General features: G+C 35.1%; 1 protein-coding gene across 1 annotated transcript in view; it reads right to left on the bottom strand.

Moving 5' to 3' along the window:
• The window catches only part of LOC146530639 (neuroglobin-like), a 68063-nt gene that overhangs the window by 5549 nt on the left and 36641 nt on the right, over positions 1-25873 (bottom strand). Inside the window, exon 4 of the mRNA XM_085199136.1 lies at positions 832-1063. Within this exon, the coding sequence (XP_085055262.1) occupies positions 832-1063 (232 nt within the window). The remainder of the gene's footprint in view (positions 1-831; positions 1064-25873) is intronic.

Below are 25873 nucleotides of genomic sequence, written 5' to 3'. Positions count from 1 at the left end.
GTGAAATTAGGGAATGGAGTGTCTTGACACTAGGTTCCCTCTGCCGGCATAAAGCTGCTTCTTCTATCGTTTCGCAAGAAAAGTTTGACAGAAAAAGCATCTACTACATTTAGGCTGTTATGGCCCAGAGATTAGATAGATTCGTCGATTTTATTACAGTCCAAACTAATCCAAGATATCTTATTCATATTCTCATAAAAATATCATTTTTTAACTTGTATTATCTAAAGAAAAAAGTTTAATACAATATTAGAAACAATGTACCATTGAAAATCAATCACAATTCTACTTGAAACATTTTTCTAAGCGTGAAGCTTATATTTTATGTGGGGTCGGACCTTTGGGGCCTGATCCGCCAGCGTCTTTTGAGGTGATCAATCCTGATTTGTTCTGGCAGGGGCATTATGAGATTTTGATTCCTTATTCAATTTTCTAGACATGTGTCTGACTATAGGGAATATATAAAGGGAACTTAATGATGAAAATCATGTTTTTCTATTATAATATAATTTTATAATATTGTAGGCTTGGTCGGACAAGGTACAGACTGAGTAGTCAATAGCAACATGGACGTGATGAGTGGTGGAATTTAATATTACGCTTGGTCTACGAAAACGAATATTCCTCGAGTGGAGATCGTCTGTTCCCCACTTTCTGCCGAATTCTGGAAGCATTGCGTGTTGAGTGGAGAAACTCAACAACGAGTTTTGTTTCCACACCAGAGCGAAAAAATGAAAATATTAAATATTTTATTTCCTTTGGCCACGACTTGTCCATGTTTACTACAAAGTAACTGAACTAAGTTTTCAAATAATTATATAAACCACTTACCCAAAAATATTCTACTTTGAATCCTGGTATCCGCCTATGGCTTGCACCGACTTGGTGTATATATTCAAAAAAGTTGTCCAAATCATCCAAGCCTTTGATCCCTTCGTCCAGAGTATTCATCACGTTATTGGCGTGTTCCGCCAGTTCCATGGAATTAATTTGCTCCTCCTTCGTTCTGTATTGACGAAACTTCTCGAACATGTTCAGTAGATCTTGATTTTCCTCGAATAACCTGAAAATTATAAATGATTAATATTTTGCCTTTGTTTTGTTGTGAGTTAGTTTTGTTATTCGGAAAATATAATCAACGTTTCTATTCTGTGGTCTCATTGCTAAAAGGTTTGTAACATAACAAGTTATCTTTGATTGCTTACTATAATTTTATTACTATACAGTTTATCTGTATAGACAAATATAATATATATTCACAAAATACTATTACTATTTAGAAATTTCGTAATAATAAATTAATAATAATTTCAATATAAATTTGAATTTATGAATTTGTCCGTACTTTTGACAAGCAATTCATTTCTAAAAACCTTTATACCTTAAGATCACAGATTTTTTTAGAACACTAAAATATCTACTGTTAATATTTTCATGATTATTTCCTTTTTTTAAATTTATATTTATTTCAAGAAATATTGTATTATTTTCATAAATTGAAGTAGTTTTTTTTTGCAAAAAAGGTACATTTTTATTAGTCCAAATCAAACGTACACCGTTACTTACGTATTTTTTTTAGAATTAAATTTTAAATTACCGTAACAATAAAGAATAAGGACAAGTTTTATAAATGTAGGGATGGTTTTATCATTAACGATTTGGTTTAGCTCCTGCTAAATAATGAAAACTTTTAAATTTAATTAAATTATTAAATGTAGTATTACTTTATGTGTAGAAAATATTAGTTTGTACTTTTTTATTTATTTTTTGTCTTATGATATTGTTATTTCTAGATATAAAATTTGTGTTTATTACACTTTTATTAAGTTAGACTATATACATAATAAAATACATATACACAAAATATTCTACTAAAACTAACACAAATTGAGCAATCTACTCTACTTTGTTAGTATCTACGTATTTTTTTATCTTCTTAAATGTCATTTATTCAGTTCCAACTCAAAGCTGCACATTGTCTTATACCAGAGCGAGAATATGTCTTAAGACGTGCTATTCAAAAGGACAGCAAGTACAAAATTACGCAATGATTAAAATTCTTATACGAAATGTTAATTACTTTATTTAAATGAAACATACATAAATTTATTCAAAGTCGAATCAATCAATATTAAACCATTTCATAATCATATAATTTTTAGAAATTATTTACTTTATTTTAAACGAATTTAAGGATTAGTACAATCAATTCTATAATTTTGTAATCTAAAGCCAATTCTAAAAGCCAATTGTAGCTCACCAATAATTTTTCTTACCCCCTATTGGTTCTGTAGAAGAACCCAAATGGTAGATGTAGAAACAAGACACTCTGATTGTTGTTAAGCACATAATATCGTTTACATTGTTTTAGCAGGGTAAGCAAAGGGAACCGACACTCCTCTCCCCACTTTCTGCCAAATTCTGGAGGCATATGTGATGAGTTGAGTAAATCAAATTATTCAAAACTTAATTTCCTCGAGTGAGAATCGAACCCACAATCCGTCGCGTTTACAATTATGCCCCTGCATCATGTCTAGTCTCATTGTCTAGCCTTGTATATAATTTTTTCTACTTATTTTCTTTCTTTCTTCACTTCTCATCATATTTTTCAATTTCAGAACTTACAAATAAAATTGTATTCTTAGATCGTTTCTTTTATATATTTTTTTGTTCTTATATCATATTATTCTGAAGCAATTCTCGCCGAAGCCTGAGCCGAATAATAAGATTGACAAAAACATGTGAAATAAACTCATTTGTATGTAAGAGAATGTATGAAGCATAATCTGTAAAAGCTATGTCGATCGACTTAGAAGAGCTTACAAAGAAAACGTATTATAGAATATGAGAAATCTTGTTTTAGTGAGATTATGTTTTAGTTCTGATTCTACTTGTTTCATGACGCTAATGAGAGCGCTGCAATCATATTACTAACGTTATTCGATTCTTCTAATTAATAGTTGCTAGGAAACAATATTACAAATACACACTCTATTATTCGAGTTCTGCCACTTAAGACGACATTGGAGCGGAATTCAACGCCGTAAATTGTATTGTTAGAATGAGAGAATAAAAAGAAATCAAAGCATTCCCTCGAGATTATCAATTCTACAATCATCACGTTCACACTCAAACACATTCCAATTCAACTAGATGACGTCAATACATAAAATGGTTTAAAAATTAACACATTATAAAGCTCTCAAACTTTCGTACAATAAAACTAAAGAAATAAAAATGCTTACAAAGAAGCAATCTCATACTGTGGTAAAGTTTTATGGATATACTAGCGATCCGCACGCGGCTTCGCCCGCTCGAACTATACGATAAAAAATATATATTTGTGTAACAATTGTGTCGAACGAAATTCATAGTTTATATTGACATATCTCTTTTTATTTTGTGGACAAGTATAATATTTATGAGGCAAGAGTGACGGATCAGAGAGGCGGGGAGAGATTGGACAACCTACCAAAACACAATGTCGATGATACAAGAGGGAGCTTAGAAAAAATACCTGATGATGAAGAGCATGATGACGGTCATCATTGGACGAGGCCAAAGAGGCCGTTGGGCTAGCCGAGTTACTCTACTCTCTTGTTACTATGTCAAGGATGACGCGTGAAGTTTATATAAAAAATAAATCAGCTTCACGCTGTATTCCGCATACAGCAGGGAAAGGGAACCCAGTGTTATGACACTCTTGATCCCCACTTCTGCCGAATTTTTGGAGGCATTGCGGGTTAAGGGGCGGAACAGAACGACGGGTTTTTGCCTTGGTGTCAGAGCGAAGAAATAAAAATATTAAGAAATAATAATTAATTTCCCTGATAGGGCATCGAAATCACAACCGTCAAGTTACAGTCACACCCTTGTGCCGCTGTTCCACGGCGAAGTTTATATACTGCGTAAAAATATTATACATAGTAAATTGTAAATTAACTTTTCCAATATAAATAATAATATAATAGTTTCCATTACAATATAATATTCCCAATATGAATATGTTGATTTGACAAGTTTTCCAGTTTAACGCACCAATCGCTATGAAGGGCCTCGGTCGATCGAAAACGTGTATTGTGTCATTTCAATATGGTTTTCAGGTGAAAATATTCTAAATTGAATCTTTTTATGTAATAAGTAACTATAATAGTTTAGTAGTTAACAATGAATGTCAGTGGTAACTAGTTTTATAGAAAAAATGTAGCGCTACTCGAACGTGTTAGCTTGAATTAACGAGCTTCGTATGAAAAGAAAAGAAATAAATAAAAAAAACAAGCCAATCTCAGTAATCTGACTGACATTGAGTGACGTGCCAGCGTAACTTATTGTCAGTTAGGTCAGTAGAATGATCTAAACCTAAAGAGAAAGAGAGAGAGAGAGAGAGAGAGAGAGAGAGTAAATTGCGATACAGTCTTGTAATAAACAAGAGCTTTTACTAAAAGCTCTTTGATAGAGCCACAGTAGTTTCACAAGTTGTCACCGACGTTGTATGCAGATACACGCAATCCATTAGTACCAAAGATTTTGTAACGAGTGCTCTATTTTGGGACAGTGTCCATTTTTGGTTAAAACCTTTGTATGTATACTTGTATATTTATTTGGTATACTTAATATATAATTATGGTTACTTAAAAAGACGAAATTAGTAAAAATATATTTATATACTGGAAAAATATACCTGTGGACCTACAGATAAGAAATTAGGCACGAACTGAGAACTTACAATAAAAATACCGGAAAAAAAATCAAAAAGTTAAAATAAATAGGTATTTCATTAAAAAAGTCATAACTAACTTATATTAATCGTTCATCTATATATATAAAAGGACTTGTCCTCACTGACTGAGGTAAGACGCACGCACAGCGGTAACCACTGATGCTAGAAACGTAAAATTTGGACAGATGTTTACTTTCGTAATCTGGACATCCACTAAGAAGGGATTTTGAAAAATTTTAACCTTAAAACCTGAAATAGGGGTTGAAAGTTTGTATGGAATAAAATTAAATCGGCACCGATTTTTATAAAATTTGAAATTTAGATTTTTAAAAGTATTTAATTGAACACGTGTTTCATCGTTTTCTAGAATTCTCCCCTAAGTTAGCTAGCAAGCGAAGCTGCGCGCGTCCGCTAGTTTTATATAAAACGAGTACATATTGGGTGTAAATTTAAGTTTGTTAAATTTTATGACTTGTCTTTCCGATTAACCTCGATACAATCCTGAAATTGGTACTGAAGCCTCGGTGGGCGAATCCTACTCGCACTTACCGATTTTTTCCCGTATATGCAGATAGAAGCAATCTAATGTTAAGACACTCTGTTCTCCACTTTCTGCTCAAATTTTAAGATATTGTTTGTTAACTATTGGAACTTAACGCCGCCTTTAGTTTACTAGTCAAGGATTATAAGCTAAATATACTCGTCCCACATTTCTCTCATACATATTTATGCAAGAAGTTTTCTAATAAACATGATATACGAGTACTGCTCTCGTGGACATAAAATTTGATGCCTCGACGTTTTTATACCGACGGTCACGAGGGCCTATAAATAATTGAATACTTACTGAAATAATATACTCGTACATATACCACATGCTACCTGGTAAGTGAGGTTGGTGTATTGGTAAGATATATTTTTGAGGTAATTTTAGTGACATGACACTCTACTATAAGAAATATTTTCTTAGTGATCTTTCTGTATTTATATTGTGCCACTTTATTTTATTATATTTTGAAATTAAGTACGTAAAACTACGCACTAAGAAACAGATAATTTCACGGTATTTTAATTGACACAGCAGAGCAGCACCGCTTTATTATCAAGACTTCATGTTGATTAGCGGGACTCAACGCCGCGCTATGTCTTGTTACACGGCAAAGACATGAAAATAATTGATTACCATTTGGGGTTAAACTTTAACTTTAACAATGAATCTAAGAAATATGTATCTACATATTTAAAGTCGTAATAACAGTATAGACCAAGATATTACATACTACATACGTTCCATTTGTAGCAGAATGACATTTACATCATCCACGCGCATCTGACTTCAAACCAAACTGCCTATAGCTACTGTAGTAGCCTCACAATGAATAAAAGTCGAATTGAATTGAATTCTTGGAATATGGCGTTTCGAGCGTGCCAGTTGAGCACAATTCTTTTCACCAATGTCACGTTGTATGGAAAAGACACGAAGGAAATTGACCGGTAACAAAAAAGATAAATATACACAATTATAGAATACATGTAAAAAAAGAGATCCTGTGTAAGTACAGCCTTCACCTAAAACAAAACAAACACATATTTACAATATATACACAACACATTAGATAACTAACGTTTACACTTTTATCGCAGCACGATAGTAGTGGGTTCAATTAAATTCGGAAAATTTCAATTCTCCGTTCAACAAGAAAAATCCTATATGGCTTAAGGGCACATAAAGGTGATTATAAAGGCGAAGCCCTCATGGATGGATTTTCATTTCCTCGTTCTAGTAATGATTCAAAACGCGGCGTTGAGTTCCGTCAGTCAACACACACTGCCTCAAGAATTTGGTGGAAATTGTTTTAATATTGAACCACCATCCCTATTCAATGTTGAACCATGGGATCAGCCCTTTAAATGCTTTCTCTAATAGCGCGCTGTGTGTGGTATATAATAAACATGTGGATCGAAATAGTTATAAAACCGGAAGTTATGTCGTAAAGTATAGTTTTATTTTTTTTTTTATTTTTTTATATGGAATAGGCTTGCGTTTGACCGCATCAAGTCTGGTGAACGTTGATGCGGTCTACGGTGGTGCACGCTTGCCTAGAAAATACCTATTCACCCTTTCTTTATTTCTTTATTTTCTTTATTTTCTTTTATCCATACATATATGTACATGATTTTTGTTACTTTCACGCTGTATCCCGCATACACCAGGATAAACAAACGGAATCAATGTTAAGTCTATGCAAACCCCAAATCGTCCAATTTTCAATAAAGTTCTAAAAGGATTTTAGATTATTTCCATATTTCGTTTATATGATTTTATCAGATGGGTGGGTACTATAGGTATATGAACACTCACACAAATGTAAAGCTCATCTTAGATCTCGCGGACTGTACGAGCATTTTATTTGACGTTCTTTCTTGTTTTTAGCTTCACGTGTTATACCTAGTTATTTGGACATAAAGGTATATTATTGCAACCGGATTCGAACGTAGACTCCCTTCGTAGTTAATTCTAAGATTAAACGAATGAATCGGGTAATCGTGAATAATATATAAATAGATTAAAAGGAAGATATCAAACTACCTGAATTTAATCGGGTTTGTTTGAAATTGGACCCTAAACCTTTAAATTTAAAATCCTTTCTCATAAATTTTCATAATAGGGTCAAGGATAGTCCTCAGCGCGAATATTGCTTTTGTAACGTACTGAAGAAGTCTTTAAGAATATTTTCAAGCGCGGCTATTCTTTCTTTTCTTTCCAATAAAATGTAAATTGTTCCAGATTTTGTTATAGCTACATATAATATACAGAAATTTAAATAAAATTTCAATGACTTTAGTAATTACTTTTGGAGCCGATTGTGGCGTTTAACCGTGCGGAAATGTAATCGTGACGGTTTTGGGATCAACGGTCACTGAGAGGGTAAAGCATAGAGTTAAGTTCCGCCGCTCACCACGCAGTATCTTGAATTAGGGCTGAAGGCAGAGAACGGTGAGTACGAACTCTATATTCGCTCTACCACTCTTCAATAGTATATTAACACTTTTCTTTCCTTGTTTCTTGCGTTTAAATGCAGGAAAACGATAAAGATTGTAAATTAAAAAAAGAATATAAATTGTTTGGTTAGCGAAATTAGAATGACTTGTCTGGTTTAGGTTTCATCGGATTGATTGTTTATGCCTGTGGTTACCGGTTAACCATAATTTAAACGAAGGGCCCAAATTAGAAAATAAAAGAGAAGGATGTCACAACGGTTGGAGATTCGATAGCTCGGAGTTTTAAATTATAAAGATAAAAATAAAGAGAAAAATAAAAATTTTGTAAGAAGAAAAAGCACGGCGTTAAGCTGTCAGCATTTAATTATTATTTTTGTAGCTTTACAGTGTGATCCCACACATAGCAGAGTTGGTAGAAAAAATCTAGAAACCAAGTGTTAGGACACTCCATTCCTATCACTAATTAAACTTATTTTTAATTGCTAGTTATTTCAAACAGAAGTAAAAAAAACATAATAATTGTCTAACATAAATTAATAAAAAAAACACTATAAAAATTAGTTTGTTTTTTACAAAATATCATCTAGTCACCTTGACTTACGAGTGCTCACAATAGAGACGTCTCGTACCAAAGCAACCGTTACAAAGTGTTCTCAAATAAAAACACTGACTTCTGTTCTCACAATGGTCTTACAAAAGGGTTGTTTATTCTGTAAGGTGGTGACAAAGGAACCTGCCAATTCTTAAAGGGACCCTAACATCTTGTTGGTTTAGTCGTTAGCTTGTAAATATTGAGAGAAATGTATTTTTTTGCTACCTTATTTCGTAGCTTTATGCTGTATCCCGCATATAATAGGGTAGGCGCAGGGAACCTAGGGCTAAGATTTAGGACACTCCGTTCTAAGCACATCATCGGATTTTCTGTTTTGAAACTTAACGCCGAGGAAATGAAAATAATTAATTATTTTCTTACAAGTGGGAATCGAACCCAGAAATGTCGTATTAAGATCCACTACTAATTGCCTAGAGTTTTTAAATTATGCTAGGTCAAAGTAATATTTTGATGAAATGATGTATTTTAATGTATTACTTAGCATTCCGCTATTGACCTTGCAAATGCAACGAATTTCGGAAGAAGAGTTTAAGCTCAAAAATTAATTATTAATATAAGTTTTTTTTAAAGAATGTACTATTTACTTCGTAGATATAAGATACGAAATTCAACACTTTCTTCAGTACTCTCCGTTATACGAGGCCCGAAGCTATTCGATATGAGGGTTAACCGTCGAAATCCCCTAACTTTGGGTTACAAGTATGATTACAGAAAAGCAAGGGACTTCAAACTATATCGAGACTGATCTCTCAGTTAGTAATATTAAGATATACTTACTTTCAGGCTGACGTGGCGCTGGGGCACAAAGGTGTGACTGTACGTGATGGTTGTGGGTTCGGTCCCCACTTGAGGGATTATTTTATTATTTTTTAATATTTTCATTGTTCTGGAACCTAGACAAAAGTCCGGCTTTGAGTTCTGCCACTCAATACGCAATGCTTTGAAAAAAATGGTGGAATGTGGGGAACGGAGTGTCTTAACACTAGGTTCCCTCTGCCTACCCTGCTGTGTGCGGGATACAGCGTGAAGCTGATTTTGTGAACTTATTTTAAACCGGTTCCATACTCAATATAAATCCCTAAATCTGATCACAACATAAATTCGTAAGCAAAAAAAGATCTTTTACTAGCGGATAATAAAAGGAGGTATTATAACCTAACTAAAATAGCAATTACGGCACATAAAGGTACTCTCGCATAAGTGTGAGACGCTATCAAATTGTATGGCATGTAGCTATAAGTAGCTACATACGCAATTTGATAGTGTTATTGTGGCAAGAGTTTCCGAAATTAGGTCAATGTCTATCGATGTTCCACCTGATGTATAGGGGTTATTAATTTTGTACTCTCAATGCTGTTAATTTTTTTTGGTCCCACTTTTTACCCGCTTTGTAGGCAGAGGAAACCTAGTGTTGAGTGGCGAAACTCAACGCCGCGCCTTGACTTCTAACCAGAGCTAGGAAATCTCAAGATCGATCTCAGAGTTAAGAGCGGCTTATAAATAGCGGCCTAAATATTAACGTTAAAATTAACAATATAGGCAAAAGCGTGTTAAATTCCGTTACTCAACACGCAATGTCTCAAAAATTTGGCGGAAAGTGGGGGAAGGAATGTCTTAACATTAGGTTCCCTTTGCTTATCCGTCTACGTGCGGAATACAGCGTGAAGCTGATGAAAAATCGGTTAAAATTAACTAGAAAATTAGTTTGACTTGATATACCACCAGAATAGAACTAGCAGTCTTCATAGAATAGGGACTTCTTAACTGCATCAAACATTTCTTTATTAATATAAATAAGAAAAGAAACGTAAAATAACATGAATAAGCTTTTTGTAAAGTTTTTAATCTGCAAGATGGAAGTCCATTTATTTCTGGTGTGAAATAATAACTTGATAATCGCATTAAGATTTATATTGTCTTTTAAAATATCATTTTTATCTACTCTAATGGTAGTGTTTCTCATGGCACTGAAAATGGAGACATTTGTCACTTCCATGTCTAGCCTATCCGACGTGTACAAGATCCAAAGAATGTAAGTTTGTTACGCTTTCACGACAAAACTTCCCAACCGATTATAATGAAACTCTGTACATATATTCTTAGAGAAATTAGAAAGGACATAGGACACTTTAAAAAAAACTATACATTTAGAAAAATATATAATGTCCTTTTTAGAAAACGTTTAAAAATTTGAACATAATGGGATTTGAACCAGCGCTTCTTGGAAACCGTCCAAGCGCTCTGACCGCTTAGCCATAAAAAAGTGTTATTCTTTCCTAAATATAGAATAACATTAAAAAATTGTTAAAAATATAACGTCCTTTGGCTATAATATTATGGAAACTGACTACCCCCAACCATAATTTTGACATTTTGCCTGATTAAAAGTGTATTACATAGATGAGCTAGATCAAACAAATCACTTAAACTGATAACTAAAACCGTTTAGATTTATTACCTTTCAAGGCTTCAAGTCAAATAGCTTGACATTCTCTAACGATGGATACTTTAGACATTAAAATATAGTGAAGAGTTTTAATCTCTTAGAGGGATCGTTAGCATATTACTAAGTATTACGATGATAACCAATAAGTTTTAAGTACTATTTTTTAGCAGTAGACAGAGTAAACCTAATGTTAAAACACTCTGTTCACATTAAAGCCAAATTCTGAAGGCATTGCGTGTTGAATATTGAACTCAACGCAGCGCTTTGCCTCGTTACCCTAACGGGAAATATCAAATATTTAATTTCCTCAAGTGACCATCGAACCTACAACCCGTCGTGTATACAGTCACATACTTACGTCTCTGCGGCAAGACGGTTTCATAATTTCATTCATTCTATTCAACCGTTCCTAATAAAAAGCTCAATAAGCTTTCTCACTGAAACTAAGCTTTCAGAAACCGGTAAATTCCAAAGCCCCGCCGTACATTAGGAGGTGATTTCGCAGAAGACACGTAAAGTCGCCTCAAGTTATTTGATTCCACTGAATGTAATAAAATTGAAACGCCCCAAGGCCTTTGTGAGTTTCAACTGTTTTATTTAACTTTTACCTGATTAAATGGAATTTATATGAAGTTTTTGTTATTTGAATTACTAATAGTAGCTATCATATTTTAAAATAGCTTTGGAGAGCAATGTAAATTAGAAAGTATTTATAAAGATTATATAAGGAAAGACAGGCAATGTTTTTTTAGTTTGAAACTGTATCCTGCAATATAGAAGGGTAGGCAGAGAGAACCTGGCAAACTAGTGTTAAGATATTCCGCCTCAATTAAGATATTTTCGTTTTTCACTTTCCCCCGAATTTTTGAATCATTGTTTGTTGAGTGGCGGAACTTAACGCCGTATTTTGGCTCGGTACCAGAGTGAAGAAGTAATACATATTTCTTCCTTATTATATCCAGAGAAAGCACAATTTTGTGTTCGATACGAGGTTCTCTTTGCCTATCAACAACCAAATAATTAACGAACATAACATAATCTAAATAGACCATTTATTATCCCATATTACTTTTTCAACGAAGGCATGGCTTCGTCGATGGGACTTAAGGGAGCACCTGGCTAATACATTACAGTAATTGTTTTACCACCCTAGTAAAAGGTTTATTATCTAATTTGTTAAGAACTACCATGTTTATTGATGGTGTTGTTGCTTATTGAGTGATAGGGACTAACTATTTTATTTTCTAATGAGAGAGAGGGAGAGAGAGAGTTGACTTCCACCACATAATACACATCATCATTATCATCATTTCTTGCTTCACGCTGTATCCCGCATACAGCAGGGTAGGAAGAGAGAACCTTTTTTAGCTTCAGGCTGTGTATATTCGGTTATATAGCAAGGTACATAAAAGACCTACCTAACTAGCAACGGCAATCTGTTTCCCATTTTCCATTTAATGTTCAATTGCAAAATACAATTGTTTGGGGAACGGCGGAATTAAAGGATACATTTTCTCTTGTTATCATATCGAGAAAATGAAAATAAATCATTCTACTAAATGGCAATCAAACCCAAAACCACAGCGTTATAGTCACGCACTGTGCAGTTGCGCCACGACTGACTTAAATATAAGATTACTTGGATAAACTTTAAGAGAAAAATATATATCAAGACGAGCTTTCGTAAAGTTTTATTAAGAACTAGCTTTGATAAATTAATTATTTTAAAGTATCTTTTAAAATTTAAATAGAACAAGTTAACTGAAGATGAAATATGAAGTTATGTTCTCGATAGTGAAATATTTCATCATAGCATTTTGTCTAGACATATTGATGAAACGTTTGCTACATAATGGAGAAAATTAATCATAAAATATAAAACAGAGAATAATTATTACTCCGTACTAAGACAGTCGTGGCGCAGCGGCACATGGGTGTGACTGTAACGCGACGGTTGTGGGTTCGATGCCCACTCGAGGAAATGAAATATTTATTTACATTTATATTTTCATTTCTTTGCTCTGGTATCGAGGCAAAGAGCGGTGTTGAGTTTCGCCTCTCCGGAAAACCTCCAGAATTTGGCGGATAGTGGGGAACGGAGTGTCTTAACACTAAGTTCCCTCTGCCTACCCTGCTGTGTGCGGGATACAGCGTGAAGCTGATTTTAATTTAGATTTTCTAAGGATAGAAAAATATTTATAGCGTGTACATGTAAAAATTCGAATCAGCGTCTCTTGGCAATCGTTCGAGTGCTCTAAGCACATACACTCTTCTTGTTCGTTAAAATTCTTATGCGCTTATTATAACTTGTTGTTTATGTTGTTAGCATCGCAAAATGACGGAAAAAATTGAATAATATTTTTATCTGAATTCCATCGTTATCTATCGTATTCTATAAGTCCAGCTCTTTGATTTAAGTACCTACCTTCACGCTATTTCCCATAAATTTTAAATTATCATGGGAACGCCACTTCGCTCAGGCGAGATAAGTAATTTATTATTCGCAATATAAAAATGTAATACAATAATATGTAGCGGCCATTTTGATTTAAAGATGCTGATTATGCATTATTGCATTTTCATAGAAACTAAAAGTGGATTTAGACTTTTAGATCAATGGGAAATGGGCTCTGGAACGGGAACGGGAACTGGGAAAAGGGGTCAAATTTTACTTCATAATTTCATTACTAGTAAATCTTAGGACGTAAGAAATTAAATAAAAGCTTGTAGACATGACTATGGGTCAAAATTATATTTTCTTTAGCTTTACGCTATATACTGCACATAGTGGGGTAGGTAAAGAGAAACGAGAGTATCGTTTCAGGCATGATTTAATATTCATTCCTGAGAAATTGTTCATTCAATTTATAGCATTGCAACTTTGATCTCCCTTTGGGAACCTTTTAATGATGCAAGAAGCAGATATGTAGGTACATACCGACATATCGACGTAGGTGTATGTAATATTTTTTTGAACTTCACGTAGTATATAGCAGGGTAGGCAGAGAGAATCTAGTAAAGAGACATTTCCGTTCCCCGCTCCATGATGCATGTTATGTGGCCCAACTGAACGCCGTGCTTTGCCTCGTTACCAGAGAGAAGAAATGCAAGTATTGAATATTTTATTTCTCACAATCACAATCTGTCACGTTTACGGTCCCACCTTTCTTCTGAATGTACTAAATTAGTAAATATTATAGAGGCCGTTTCTTTCTTACATGATCTAACTTCATTAAGTTAGATCATGTAAGAAATACATCTACTTATACCTTTTTGCTTCTCAACACGAGGTTATTCCCTACTACATGTGAGATGATATGAACAAAAAATATAGTAAGTAGGTATGTTGTTTTCTTCCACTATTACTAATTACTCTTAGTGGGAACCTTATCCGCAACCGCTGCATTTACAGAAAAACTATGTATAATACAAATTCAAAATATCCATTATAAAAAAAGATTTTACAAGCACTTTTAGTTTTAATTCCAATACATTTAGTAGAATCGATTACTTATATATTATGAAAATTATTGTCCACTAAGCTACGGCTGTCATGTTTTTACGCTAGTTTAATCTATTAATTGATTGGTTATTAAAAGCATTTTGTGGTTTCAGTTAAAAACCTCAAATCATTTTATATTGAATGTATAAATTTTCCTGCAGTTTTTATCTTCTATAGAATAAAGTTTATAGATATTTGTGATATCATTTTTCAATAATATTTTAACATACTGAATCGTGTTAATGTTCATTACATAAAGAGTTGAGTGGTGGAACTCAACCCTGCGTTTTGTTTCGTTGCTATTGGTCTTTTTGAAAGTCGGTTAAAAATAATAAAATAATAACAATATATACTGATGATATTTAAAAAATGAACCAGATGCCATGATCAAAAACCTCTTAAGTAAATTGTTGTATAATGTCAGACGATGCGAGAGGAATATTAATATTCAATCAGCTATTTTAAATATTCAGATATAGTCTTGGCTAAATCTTTAATTCCTCACGTTCACTTTACGTTCTCAATTACTAAGTGTTTTCTTAGCTTCACGCTGTATCCCGCATGTAGCCTTGTAGGCAGGGGGAACCTCTAAACTTAGTGTTAAGACACTCCGGTCTTATTGAGATTTTCCGTTCCCCACTTGTCTTTGACTTCTGGAGTCATAAATAATGTTAAAATACAACATACATCCAAGCAGCCATCGCGTAGCGCCCAATACTTTCCAATTGAGTGAAAATAGCAAAGAAAAACTCTAAAATATTAAAAGTAAAAGAACACCTTCAAGAAGATTCTAACTCCGTAATAATTCATCATTTTTAGCACCTTCCTCGACGTTGATAGATTGATCCAACGTAACTTTGTTTCGGACTGCCGGAAGTTGAATAATAATTAACTAAGTCCGAGAAATTTCAAGTATAATAATTATGTACATAATATCCGCCTGTCAACTACCTCGGCGGGAAATTGGGAAGGATTCTTTTGATTTGGGTAAAAGGGCTTAAGCAATTAAGAATTTGATGATGTTTATTTTTTTTTTTTTTAGCTTTATGTTGTATCCAGATCATCCTTGGGTTAAAATATTCTGTTTTTATTAAGACATTTCCGTTCCCAAGTTTCTGCTGAATTCTCGTGAAATGGCGTGTTGAGTGGCGGAATTCTTAACTACGCTTTGCCTTATGAGGCCGTTGTAGCCCGGTTGCACAAGGTTGAGTTCCGCAGTCAACACACAATGCCTCTAATTATCGACGGAAAGAAGGGGACGGGAACGGAACTTAATGGGAACGGAGTATCTTAACATTTTCCCAAGTTCCCTCTATCTACTCTGCTAGCGTGAAGTTAAATAAATAAAAAAGCATAAGACGTTAAAATATTTTGTCTGTATAAAAATTAGGAAATTATTCTAAGTCGGTTAAGTAATCTATACAGGTTAATGAATTTGATTTGACGAAGGTATTTGGGTCGAGAGGCTAACTGCCTCACGTAAATATTACAACTTCTATATTCCAAGAATATTTCACTTGGATTTTCAGGGTGCCTTGGTTAAATATTTGGAGTTAGTCATTGCTTCTAAAGTAGTCAGTTCGAATTCACTTTCTTATCGGTTTTTGATTGGTATGTAGAGAAAACCTTATCTTATCTATACTTCGGGAAGAAACTCTATTTTTGTAAAAGAAAAAACGAAGAATAGAGCGAAAATGAAGCACTATGAAAGTAGATATACTACCACTGAGTCTATGGGGTCTAACAAAATAAGTAGATAATAAATTGATTTCCCATAAACATTAGTGACCGAACACATCACATAAAACGAACGTAATATATTTGGAGAGCATTTCCACACACCTTATTACCTTTTAATGGGATGTGACGTGACGTCACTTCCTGTACCAAATTGGGAATGTACTTGTGGCTTTTTTCTTTATTTTTAAGCTCTACACTATTTCTTAAAAATAGTCGAGTGGACAGAGAGAACCTAGTGTTAGGACACTCTGGAAAAAGCCTAAAGCTATTTGTTAAATAATAAAATAATGAATAATGATTTTGTTTTTCCTTATTACCATTTTGCCATAGAAGACGAGTTTTCTATATCAAAAAATGTACAACAATTCGACAACTGTCGTATATTTTATGAGAGGGTCAAACAAATGTAGCGTTAGTTGGTGCTACTAATACTGTCTATAATTCTTTGTGTTGTGTGTATAACTACCCCACGTAACAATACAAATACTCTAAAGAAATGAAAATTGATCCGAATACCTCCTGTAGGCCGTTCATGAGCGCTAACCACTAAGCCATTATATTCTGATCAAGCAAGATCCTATTTTAAAACATAAAGTATTTTTCTTTTCTAAATGTGAAATAGCATAAAACCTTAAAATTTGTGATAGTATTTAATCGAGTGTATAAGCAGTATAAGCAGTTATACATATATAACCAAAGCATGTCCCTGCATCTAATGCGTTAGACTTGCTCGGAGCAGGTGCGGAAATCCGACATTCAAAATTCTTAAAATATATTTTATTCATTTCTATCCCATTTTATTGTATACATCTAGTTTCAATTCGACTCTTAGAAATATAAAATATATGTTTGTGTTTTTTTTTCAGATCGCTGTATCCCGCATATTGTGGGGTAGGCAGAGGCAACCAAGTGTTAAGGCACCCCGTTCCCCTTTTTCCGCTCAATTTTCTAGCTATTACGTAAGTTACTTTACGTAGCGGCATTCAATCTATCAAACACTCTTCAGTGATACCTCCATATAATATTAAAAAGAGAAAAGTGTGATTTAACATTAACTTTTTTAAGGATAAAATCATAAGAAGTAACATATATAAAATATATTACTTAACTTAATTTAAACTTAATTCCTTAATCAAGTATAAATAAAGGGCTTGAATTCCACTTTCTGCTAGATATGAAAATATTTCATATTTAATTTCTTTGAGTGGGAATCGAATTCACAATCTGTCGGTCTTACAATCACGTTTTTAACCCCTGTGCGACAACAGGCCTCCAGCCTAGATAAACTTCAATACAAATATTAGAAATGTAGAACAAACTCAACCACAATTTCATCTACAGTTTACAAGTTCTACAATTCACAGACCTAATTAAATCTAGAGTATATCTAGATTTGTACTAACAATGTTTCGAAATCATTGAAGCATATATTACTTGTGGTGTAGAATAATTATTGCCGTTCCACGGAACAGGCTAACTTTGTTTGGCTGTTTGTGTCTGTTCAGGGACCGTTGTGTAATATATATTTGTATTTAAATATTATAATACTAAAATATACTAAATATTACTAACTTTAATAGTAAGAGAATCGCATCGTAGAGTTTATTTTCTTTTTTTTAGCTTCACGCAGTGTCACGCACATGGCAAAGTAGACTGAAGCAGTCTGGGAACCTTATGTTCAGATATTTCCGTTATCTATTTCTAACAAATTCGACAGAAACTTAAGGAAACAATATTGGCTGAACACTAGGTTCCCTCCGCCTTCCCGGTTCTATATCTAAACTAATATAATAAAGCGGAAGAGTTTGTTTGTTTGCTTGTTTGTTTGTTTGAACGATAAGATCTCTGGATCTACTGGATAGATTTACTTTGTTTTTGTTTTGTATGAAAGCTGCATTCTTCAGAAGTGCTATAGGCTATATAATATTACATTACACATATATACTAATAAATTAAAATACTTTCTAATTTGACATGCAATTTATTCTGCCATGTTAATAACAACCGTCGTCGCTACGCGACCGCGTTCGTTACCGCGTCATTTTGATATTCATCCTTATATGAAAATAAATATAATAGTCACTTTTAGCATTTCATCTTGATTGAAATTATATTTCTATAGAAATTATATTCTTATATTTCAAGCAGGCGTAGCCGCGTCCGGGTCCGCTAGTACATGATATAGCGTGAACCTGAAAAAAAAGTTATCAGCGATGTCACTGTATAAGCAATAACGGCACGAACACAGCAAGTGGCTCGGAAAAACAAGACAAACTAATTGCCCTGTCCAACGAACACGTTGCAGTCACAGTTAAATATGCAGTGTACTACGATTTTTTTACTTTTTTTCTGCAATTGCTTAGAAAACATTTTGTTTAGGTGACGTTTCCTTTTCACATGTCATTTCAGGGAGTTAGAAAATTTAAAAGATTGAATTATTTTAAATTAAGTTCTTTCTTTTAATTGAATTAGTCGCCCATATTTCGAGGTACGCGTCAAATATAGTTAGTTGTTTTTTAGTTGCTATTAGTTTAAGATGCCTTAATGACTTTTTTACTTTACGCTGTATCTCGCTTAAGTTGATTAACATCCCAATTTTCTGCCAAATTTTCATGAGTTACAGAATTCAACTTCACATTTTGTCTTTTGTCTTTTTACCAAATATAAAATAATACATTCCTCCGAATGGGAATCGAACCGACGGCCTCCGTACCATATGCTTATATGTTATAGATTGAAAGACAGTATTATGTAATAAAAAAATTAAAAAAATACATTTAATTAGCTTTACGCTGTATCTTGCATACAGCAGGGTAGATAGAAGGAAACTAGTGTTAATACACTTCGTACCCCTTTTTCCGCAAAACTCAAGGCCGCACTTTGCCTCGACACCAGAGCGAAGAAATGAAAATATAAATTTAAATTCCTCGAGTGGGGATCGAACCGATATTATGTATATAAATACACCCCGATATTATGTATATAAATACATAAGCTTAATAAAATATTTATATTTATTTATAAGGGTGGAACAACGTAAGGGTGTAAAAGGGGTTACGTTTAAAGCTCGATCGTCATTACTGTGGATAAATGAATGAGCAATATCCAACCATCATCGGTGCAGTCGAGCGGCACTCACCTCTACATATTGACCTAAATTGAAATTTCATACGACTGATTGTATAGGATGGTTGTGGATTCGATTCTTCAATGCTTAAACATAAAGCATGTTTTAAATGGACATTCGTATATTTAAATTTAGAAAAAATACTTAAAACTGAGTTCGATTCCAACTCGGAGGTGTGAATTATTGTCATTTCCTTGCTCTGTTCAGGAGACTCATACACTGCCGCTCACAACCAATATCTTGAATTGGGGAACGGAGAGTCGAAACACTGGATTTCCTGCCTACTCTGATATATGCGTGAAATTTAAAAAAAACTGAAGAACTCTGCAGTCTACACGATTTAGTTTACATAATTGTTTCAGTAGATATGCAATATAAGGCAATTTGAGTTTGACATGACGCGTTGTGTACGGTAAATGAAATACGGATGAATAGATTTGTTTTAGAGGAATGGAATGTGTATTGCCTTTTTTCTAATATAATATGCTTCTATCAGATCCACTTGTAACTATGTAATTTTGTAATAAAATTTAAAACATTGAATTTGACCCACTTTCTATAGGGGTACAAGGATGTGACTGTAAGCGCGTCAGGTTGTGGGTTCGATTCCCTCTCGAGGAAATGAAATATTTAATAGACTTATATGTTCGTTCTGGAGCCGAGACATAGCGCGGCGTTGAGATCCGCCACTCAAAAAACAATGCCTCCGGAAATCAACATAACTTACAATAATTACAATAATTGTATCTTAAATATAGTTACAATTATTAGAATAATTTAAAACTGTATAATTATACGCAGCTTAGATAACAATAGTATGAAATGGTACCATCGAGCTGGTCTGAAGATGGGCCCAGGATCTGAATAGTGGAAGTCTTCAAAGGTTACCAGTAAACCACTCTAGTGTAGGCTCATATAGCACTGGATATAGTAAAGAGTGTTTTTTATGTGAGGGAAAATTTTTTGCATAAAGCTGAAAAAAAATCTTATCTTAGACATAGAAAAAAATGTAGGTACGAATAAATATTCCGTCATAATACGACGCTTACAGAATGAACTTCACCAAGTTCTTATATTACTAACACGAAGGAAAGGCAAAATAATCAAAGTTACTGAACTCAGGGACACTTGGTACGACCCTCTTGTGGAACTTTTCATGTGCCGGCTCGTTGTCTCCAATCTATCTTTTGTTGATTTCTTAAAGTTTTTAGCTTTCACCAGTTCAAAGTTTGTATTGAAAACAAAGCTTTTAATTCAATAACTCCCCTCTGGCAGATAAAGCAGCCGCCGCCGCCGTTGAATACCGCCACTAGACCCACAATGTCGAGAAAACTGATCGGAAAGAGAAAACGGAGTGTCTTATCACTAGATTCGTAGTAACACCTACATTTGTAAATAGCTTAACTTATAGTATCGGTAATACTTATAGTACTTTCTTTCTCAATTTACATAATATGTCGTAGGTATATTTAAAACAAAATTTTCCCCAGCCGCTCGGTTGATTACTGGGAAGTTACGCACACTGTAAATAATTTATTTCAATCATTCCTTATATTTGTTATTTCTACACGTTCGCAGTAAAGCGAATGTTCTTACAACATGTGTTTTTGTGTTCCTTACAATAAATAACATGTGAATTAGATAGGTAGAATCTGAATGCATGTCGATCGATTATTTTGTTTATAGAATTCTTTATTCCGCATAAAGGAGGAGAGGGAGAGAGAATCTAGTGTACACACAATCGATACTTTAATTTTCGTTTAATTTTTGAGATATTGAGTGTTGAGTGACGGAGTACAACGCTGCCTACTTGAGCAAGATCCGAGTCAGTGTCCAAGGTTAGAATATACCTTTTTTATCACAGTAAGAAAGAGAAAAAAAGATCGTACTATAATAAGTCCCCCGGACGGAGATAGAAACTTTAAAACGCAATCTTTTCAATTTACACACTGGACTTGCACCGACAACTGCTTTATTTAAATAGCTACAAATTACTTTATTATGTCTGAAGTTTGCCTGAATAAATTTATACAATATTCGTTTAATTTTAAACCTAAATAATGTTTAATGAGTGATTAAATTAATATAAAAGTAATATATTATATAACATCCTGCGTGCGACAGGGTAAGCGTATAAGAGAGGCTTAGTGTTAGAACACTCTGTTCTCCACGTAGAGCTTAGTTATTGCGACTTTGAAATGAAGGAGGAAAATGAAAAAATTATTCCCCCGAATGGGAATCGAACCCACAACCGTCGCGTTTACAGTCGTTGTGTCGCTGCACAATGGAGGTTTCAACTAAAATAATATGAAATACTTTGGAATAAAAGTTAAAAATGAATCCCATATCGATCGTTTGGGACAAGCTTAACTCCTGTCTTCTATAAATTATATTCACATAACTTTGAGAAAATTGCATGTAAATTTTATTATATCTACAACCAAAGCAGAATATTTAAGTTGAGTTTATAGTACATCTTTAGAAAAGTTGTAGTTTTAAGAAAATATTCATAGTTCTTATTTTATAAACACAGATTAAAAAATTATGAACATTAAATCTTCTTTGTGGTTATACAGATTATAATAGTTTCAATATTTAGAATAAGAGTAGCCTTACACATAATTTGTGTAATTTCTTGTTAATATTAAAATATTATTGCAGGTGTTGAGTGGCGGAATTTAGCACCGCGTTTTCCCTTGTTACCAGAGCGAGAAAATGAAAAAAAAATATTCAGAGTGGGAATCGTCGACTTTCGCCAATCAACTAGAAATACCTTGAAATTGGGAACAAAATAGTGTGCAAACATGCATGTAAAAACGAGAAGCTATTTTTTTTTATTTATTTGAAACTAATGAAACAAGTTTGAGGTTGTAGAGGTTCTAAAAAAGACTGAAACTCTTCGAAAATAATTTGAATTCTTTTCTCGCTGTTGACATTGTTTGAATTCTCACACGTGATGTTTTATCAATTTTCACAGGAGATAGCAGTTTTAGTTTGCAACTGCTATTATGATTTAAGTATAAAAATATTCATTCAATCTATAGTTTTATCGACGTTCTTATAGAAAGGTTATACGACGAGGGTCCCCGATGTTGGGTCCCACACAGCTAATTGCTTAGACCTTCTCTTGACTACAGACCCAGACCGATGCTCTGTGCGATGCAGTTACGGCCCCGTTGGGCTCCTCTGACCACTGTCTGGTGAAGTCTGTATCCGTGTACTCACCACCCGATCAGGGCCCTTGCGGTATAATAGCCATATGAGCTACACGCTACAGCTACGCCCATAGTGAGCAATATGGTTTCACCAAAGGCAAGTCCACTACGGATGCGGGTGCAGCACTCCTAAAGCACATTTATGACGCATGGGAGAAGTCACAAAATGCTATTGGAGTATTTTGTGATTTATCCAAAGCCTTTGATTGTGTAGACCATGAAACTCTGTTATTAAAACTATATCATTATGGTATACAGGGTACCGCCCTTGATCTTATTGCCTCATATCTAAACCGAAGAATCCAGAAGGTTAGTATAAATAATGTAAAATCATCTGGATCTCCTCTAAAGATGGGCGTTCCACAAGGATCTATTCTCGGTCCTCTTTTATTTCTTATTTATATTAACGATCTGCCTTTTTATGTGAAGAACCTATGTGATATTGTACTTTTCGCGGATGATACCTCTTTAATATTTAAGGTTGACCGAAATAAAATAAACTATGACGAAGTGAATAGTGCATTGTCGCATATTCTTCGTTGGTTTGATGTTAATAATCTAATGTTAAATGCCAAAAAAACTAAATGTATTGAGTTTACTTTACAAAATGTTAAAAAACATAATTTTAGCCTACTAATTAAAGGAGAAGCTCTTAATTTGTCGGAATCAGCTATTTTCCTAGGTGTAACTATAGATTCCAAACTCCAGTGGAACGCTCATCTGGAAGCACTTGCGGATAAACTCAGCTCTGCCGCGTTCGCAATTAAAAAAGTAAGACAAATGACGGACGTTGAAACTGCCCGACTAGTCTACTTTAGCTACTTTCATAGTATTTTATCTTATGGAATGCTGCTATGGGGCAGTGCTGCAGATATCAATTCAATATTTGTTCACCAAAAAAGAGCCGTGAGATATATTTATAATCTAAGAGCTCGAGATTCTCTGCGAGATGTTTTCAAAGATGCAGGTATTATTACAGTTGCTTCCCAATTTCTATATTATAACATTCTCTTTGTCCGACAAAATATAAATTGTCATAGCAAAAATAGTGACAGTCATACGATAGGAACGAGAAATAAAGATAAGCTTGTTACACCAAGTTTTCGCCTCCAAAAAGTTAATAAATCCTTTATGGGTCTGAGTATACGTGTATATAATAAAATTCCGCAGTGTATTCTTAGTTTGCCACTACAAAAATTTAAAATATCTGTAAAAAAAATTCTAACAAGTAAAGCGTATTACACTGTTCAAGAATATTTAGAGGATAAGCATGTATGGAATTAATGTCTATTGAATGTCGGGCAGGACAGCTGTCAGCTAATGTAATAGATTGTACCATTGACTTTGAAAAGAGCAACTGTTGAGTTTCTTGCCGGCTCTTCTCAGCAGAACTGCATTCCGAACCGGTAGTAGCTTTTTATTCATATGTTCATTCGACGATTCAAAAGTGCTTGTAATAATTGCCTATTTGAATAAAGAATATTTTGAATTTGAATTTGAATTTGAATAAGACGGGTGTGGCGATACAAGTCAGCAGACTGGGATGAGATGCGCCACTTCTTTTCAGCTTATCCTTGGAGATCTTGTTTTTCTTCAGGAGAATCGTCGAGCTGCGCAGAAGCCATAACCGAAGTCTTACGGCAGGGCATGGAGTATTTCATACCATACTCTGATATTCCTTCTGGTGGTAAAGCTCGCCCATGGTTTGACGCTGACTGTGACCGTGCAGAAGCGCGGAAACAGAAGGCGTACACTGCCTGGGCTGATGCTCGCACGCGCAAAGCTCCGAATACTCGTGAACTGAAGAAAAACTTCAACAGGGCCTCCAGGCTAGGCAGAAAAGAATTACGCAGAGCTCGTTTCGACCGCATTCGTAAAGTAGGCGCTAAGCTTGCCTCGTACCCAGCGGGTAGTAAGGCATTTTGGTCACTTGCGAAAGCGGTCGAAACTAACTTCTGTCGGCCCTCTTTGCCGCCCTTGCAGAGGCCAGATGGTTCGCTTGCTCACACTGCGGAAGATAAAGCGAACTTGTTCGCTTCTATGTTTGCGGATAACTCGCGTCTAGATGATGCTGGTAAAACACCACCATCATTACCCCGCGCCGACTGCTCTATGGCAGCTGTCCGCATTCGCCAAAAAGAGGTACGCGTAGCCCTGCAAAATCTAGACGTGAATAAGGCGAGCGGCCCAGACGGCATTCCTGCGATTGTGCTGCGAAACTGTGCACCTGAGTTGTCTCCTATTCTAACACGCCTGTTTCGACTCTCACTAGAGACTGGGGTAGTGCCCAAGTCGTGGAAGCTTGCAAACGTGCAACCTGTGCCCAAAAAAGGCAGTCGGGCTGACCCTGCCAACTACAGGCCGATATCAGTCACCTCCATACTCTGCAAGACTATGGAGCGTGTACTGAACAAAAGGCTTGTGGCATATCTGGAGGATAATGATCTCCTAAGCGATAACCAGTACGGATTTCGTAAAGGACGATCGACGGGAGATCTCCTTGTGTATGTCACTCACGTATGGGGCGAGGCTATCGAGAGATATGGCGAGGCCCTTGCCGTGTCTCTCGATATCTCTAAAGCATTTGACAGGGTCTGGCACGCAAGCCTCATAAGTAAGCTTCCCGCATACGGAATACCGCCTGACCTTTGCATTTGGATATCAGACTTCTTGAGTGAGCGATCGATACAAGTTGTCCTTGATGGCCGCGTATCTGATCAACAGGCTATAAATGCCGGTGTTCCTCAAGGTTCTGTTCTGTCCGCAACCCTTTTCCTGCTGCACATCAACGATATGTTAGCACCCGGTATCGTTGGGTACGCTGATGACAGCACGGTTGTTGACAAATATCTGTCTAATGCGAAGGCCAACCGGAACGAAATCCAGTCTTGTCGGGAGTCCATGATCAGTCGTCTGAATCTGGCACTTCAGGGCGTCTCCGAATGGGGTGATGCTAATCTTGTCAGGTTTAACGCTACCAAAACTCAGGCGTGTTTATTCTCTACAAAACGGAGCCCCTTCGATCTTACTCCGACTTTCCGAGATGTACCCGTGCCGATGGCTGACCATCTTGAGCTTCTTGGCATGAACCTTACGTCAGATCTGAACTTTGGACGTTATATCGAGTCTCTGGCTACTACAGCAGCTAAAAAACTAGGTGTCCTCTCAAGGATTAGGCAGTATTTCACACCGGGACAGCTTCTTCAACTTTATCAAGCTCAAGTCCGATCGTTTATGGAGTACTGCTGTCACCTATGGGATGGATCTGCTAAATATCAGCTAGCGACCTTAGACGCGATTGAAAATCGCGCCAAGAAGCTCATTGGCAACACAAAGCTTGTTGAGGCAAAGCTGCAAAGCCTCGAACACCGTCGTAAAGTAGCATGCCTGTCGGTATTCTATAGGGTACATTTCGGAGAGTGTGCAGCAGCGTTTCATGACCTGATACCCTCTTCTCCTTTCCATCAGCAGAGCACTAGACGTAGGCTGGGGTTTCACCCATATGTT

This window comes from Heliconius melpomene, chromosome 16, assembly GCF_056956725.1.
Source record: "Heliconius melpomene rosina isolate 202511_hmr_F chromosome 16, ASM5695672v1, whole genome shotgun sequence".
NCBI lineage: Eukaryota > Metazoa > Arthropoda > Insecta > Lepidoptera > Nymphalidae > Heliconius > Heliconius melpomene.
This window is presented reverse-complemented; position numbering and strand designations above follow the sequence as displayed.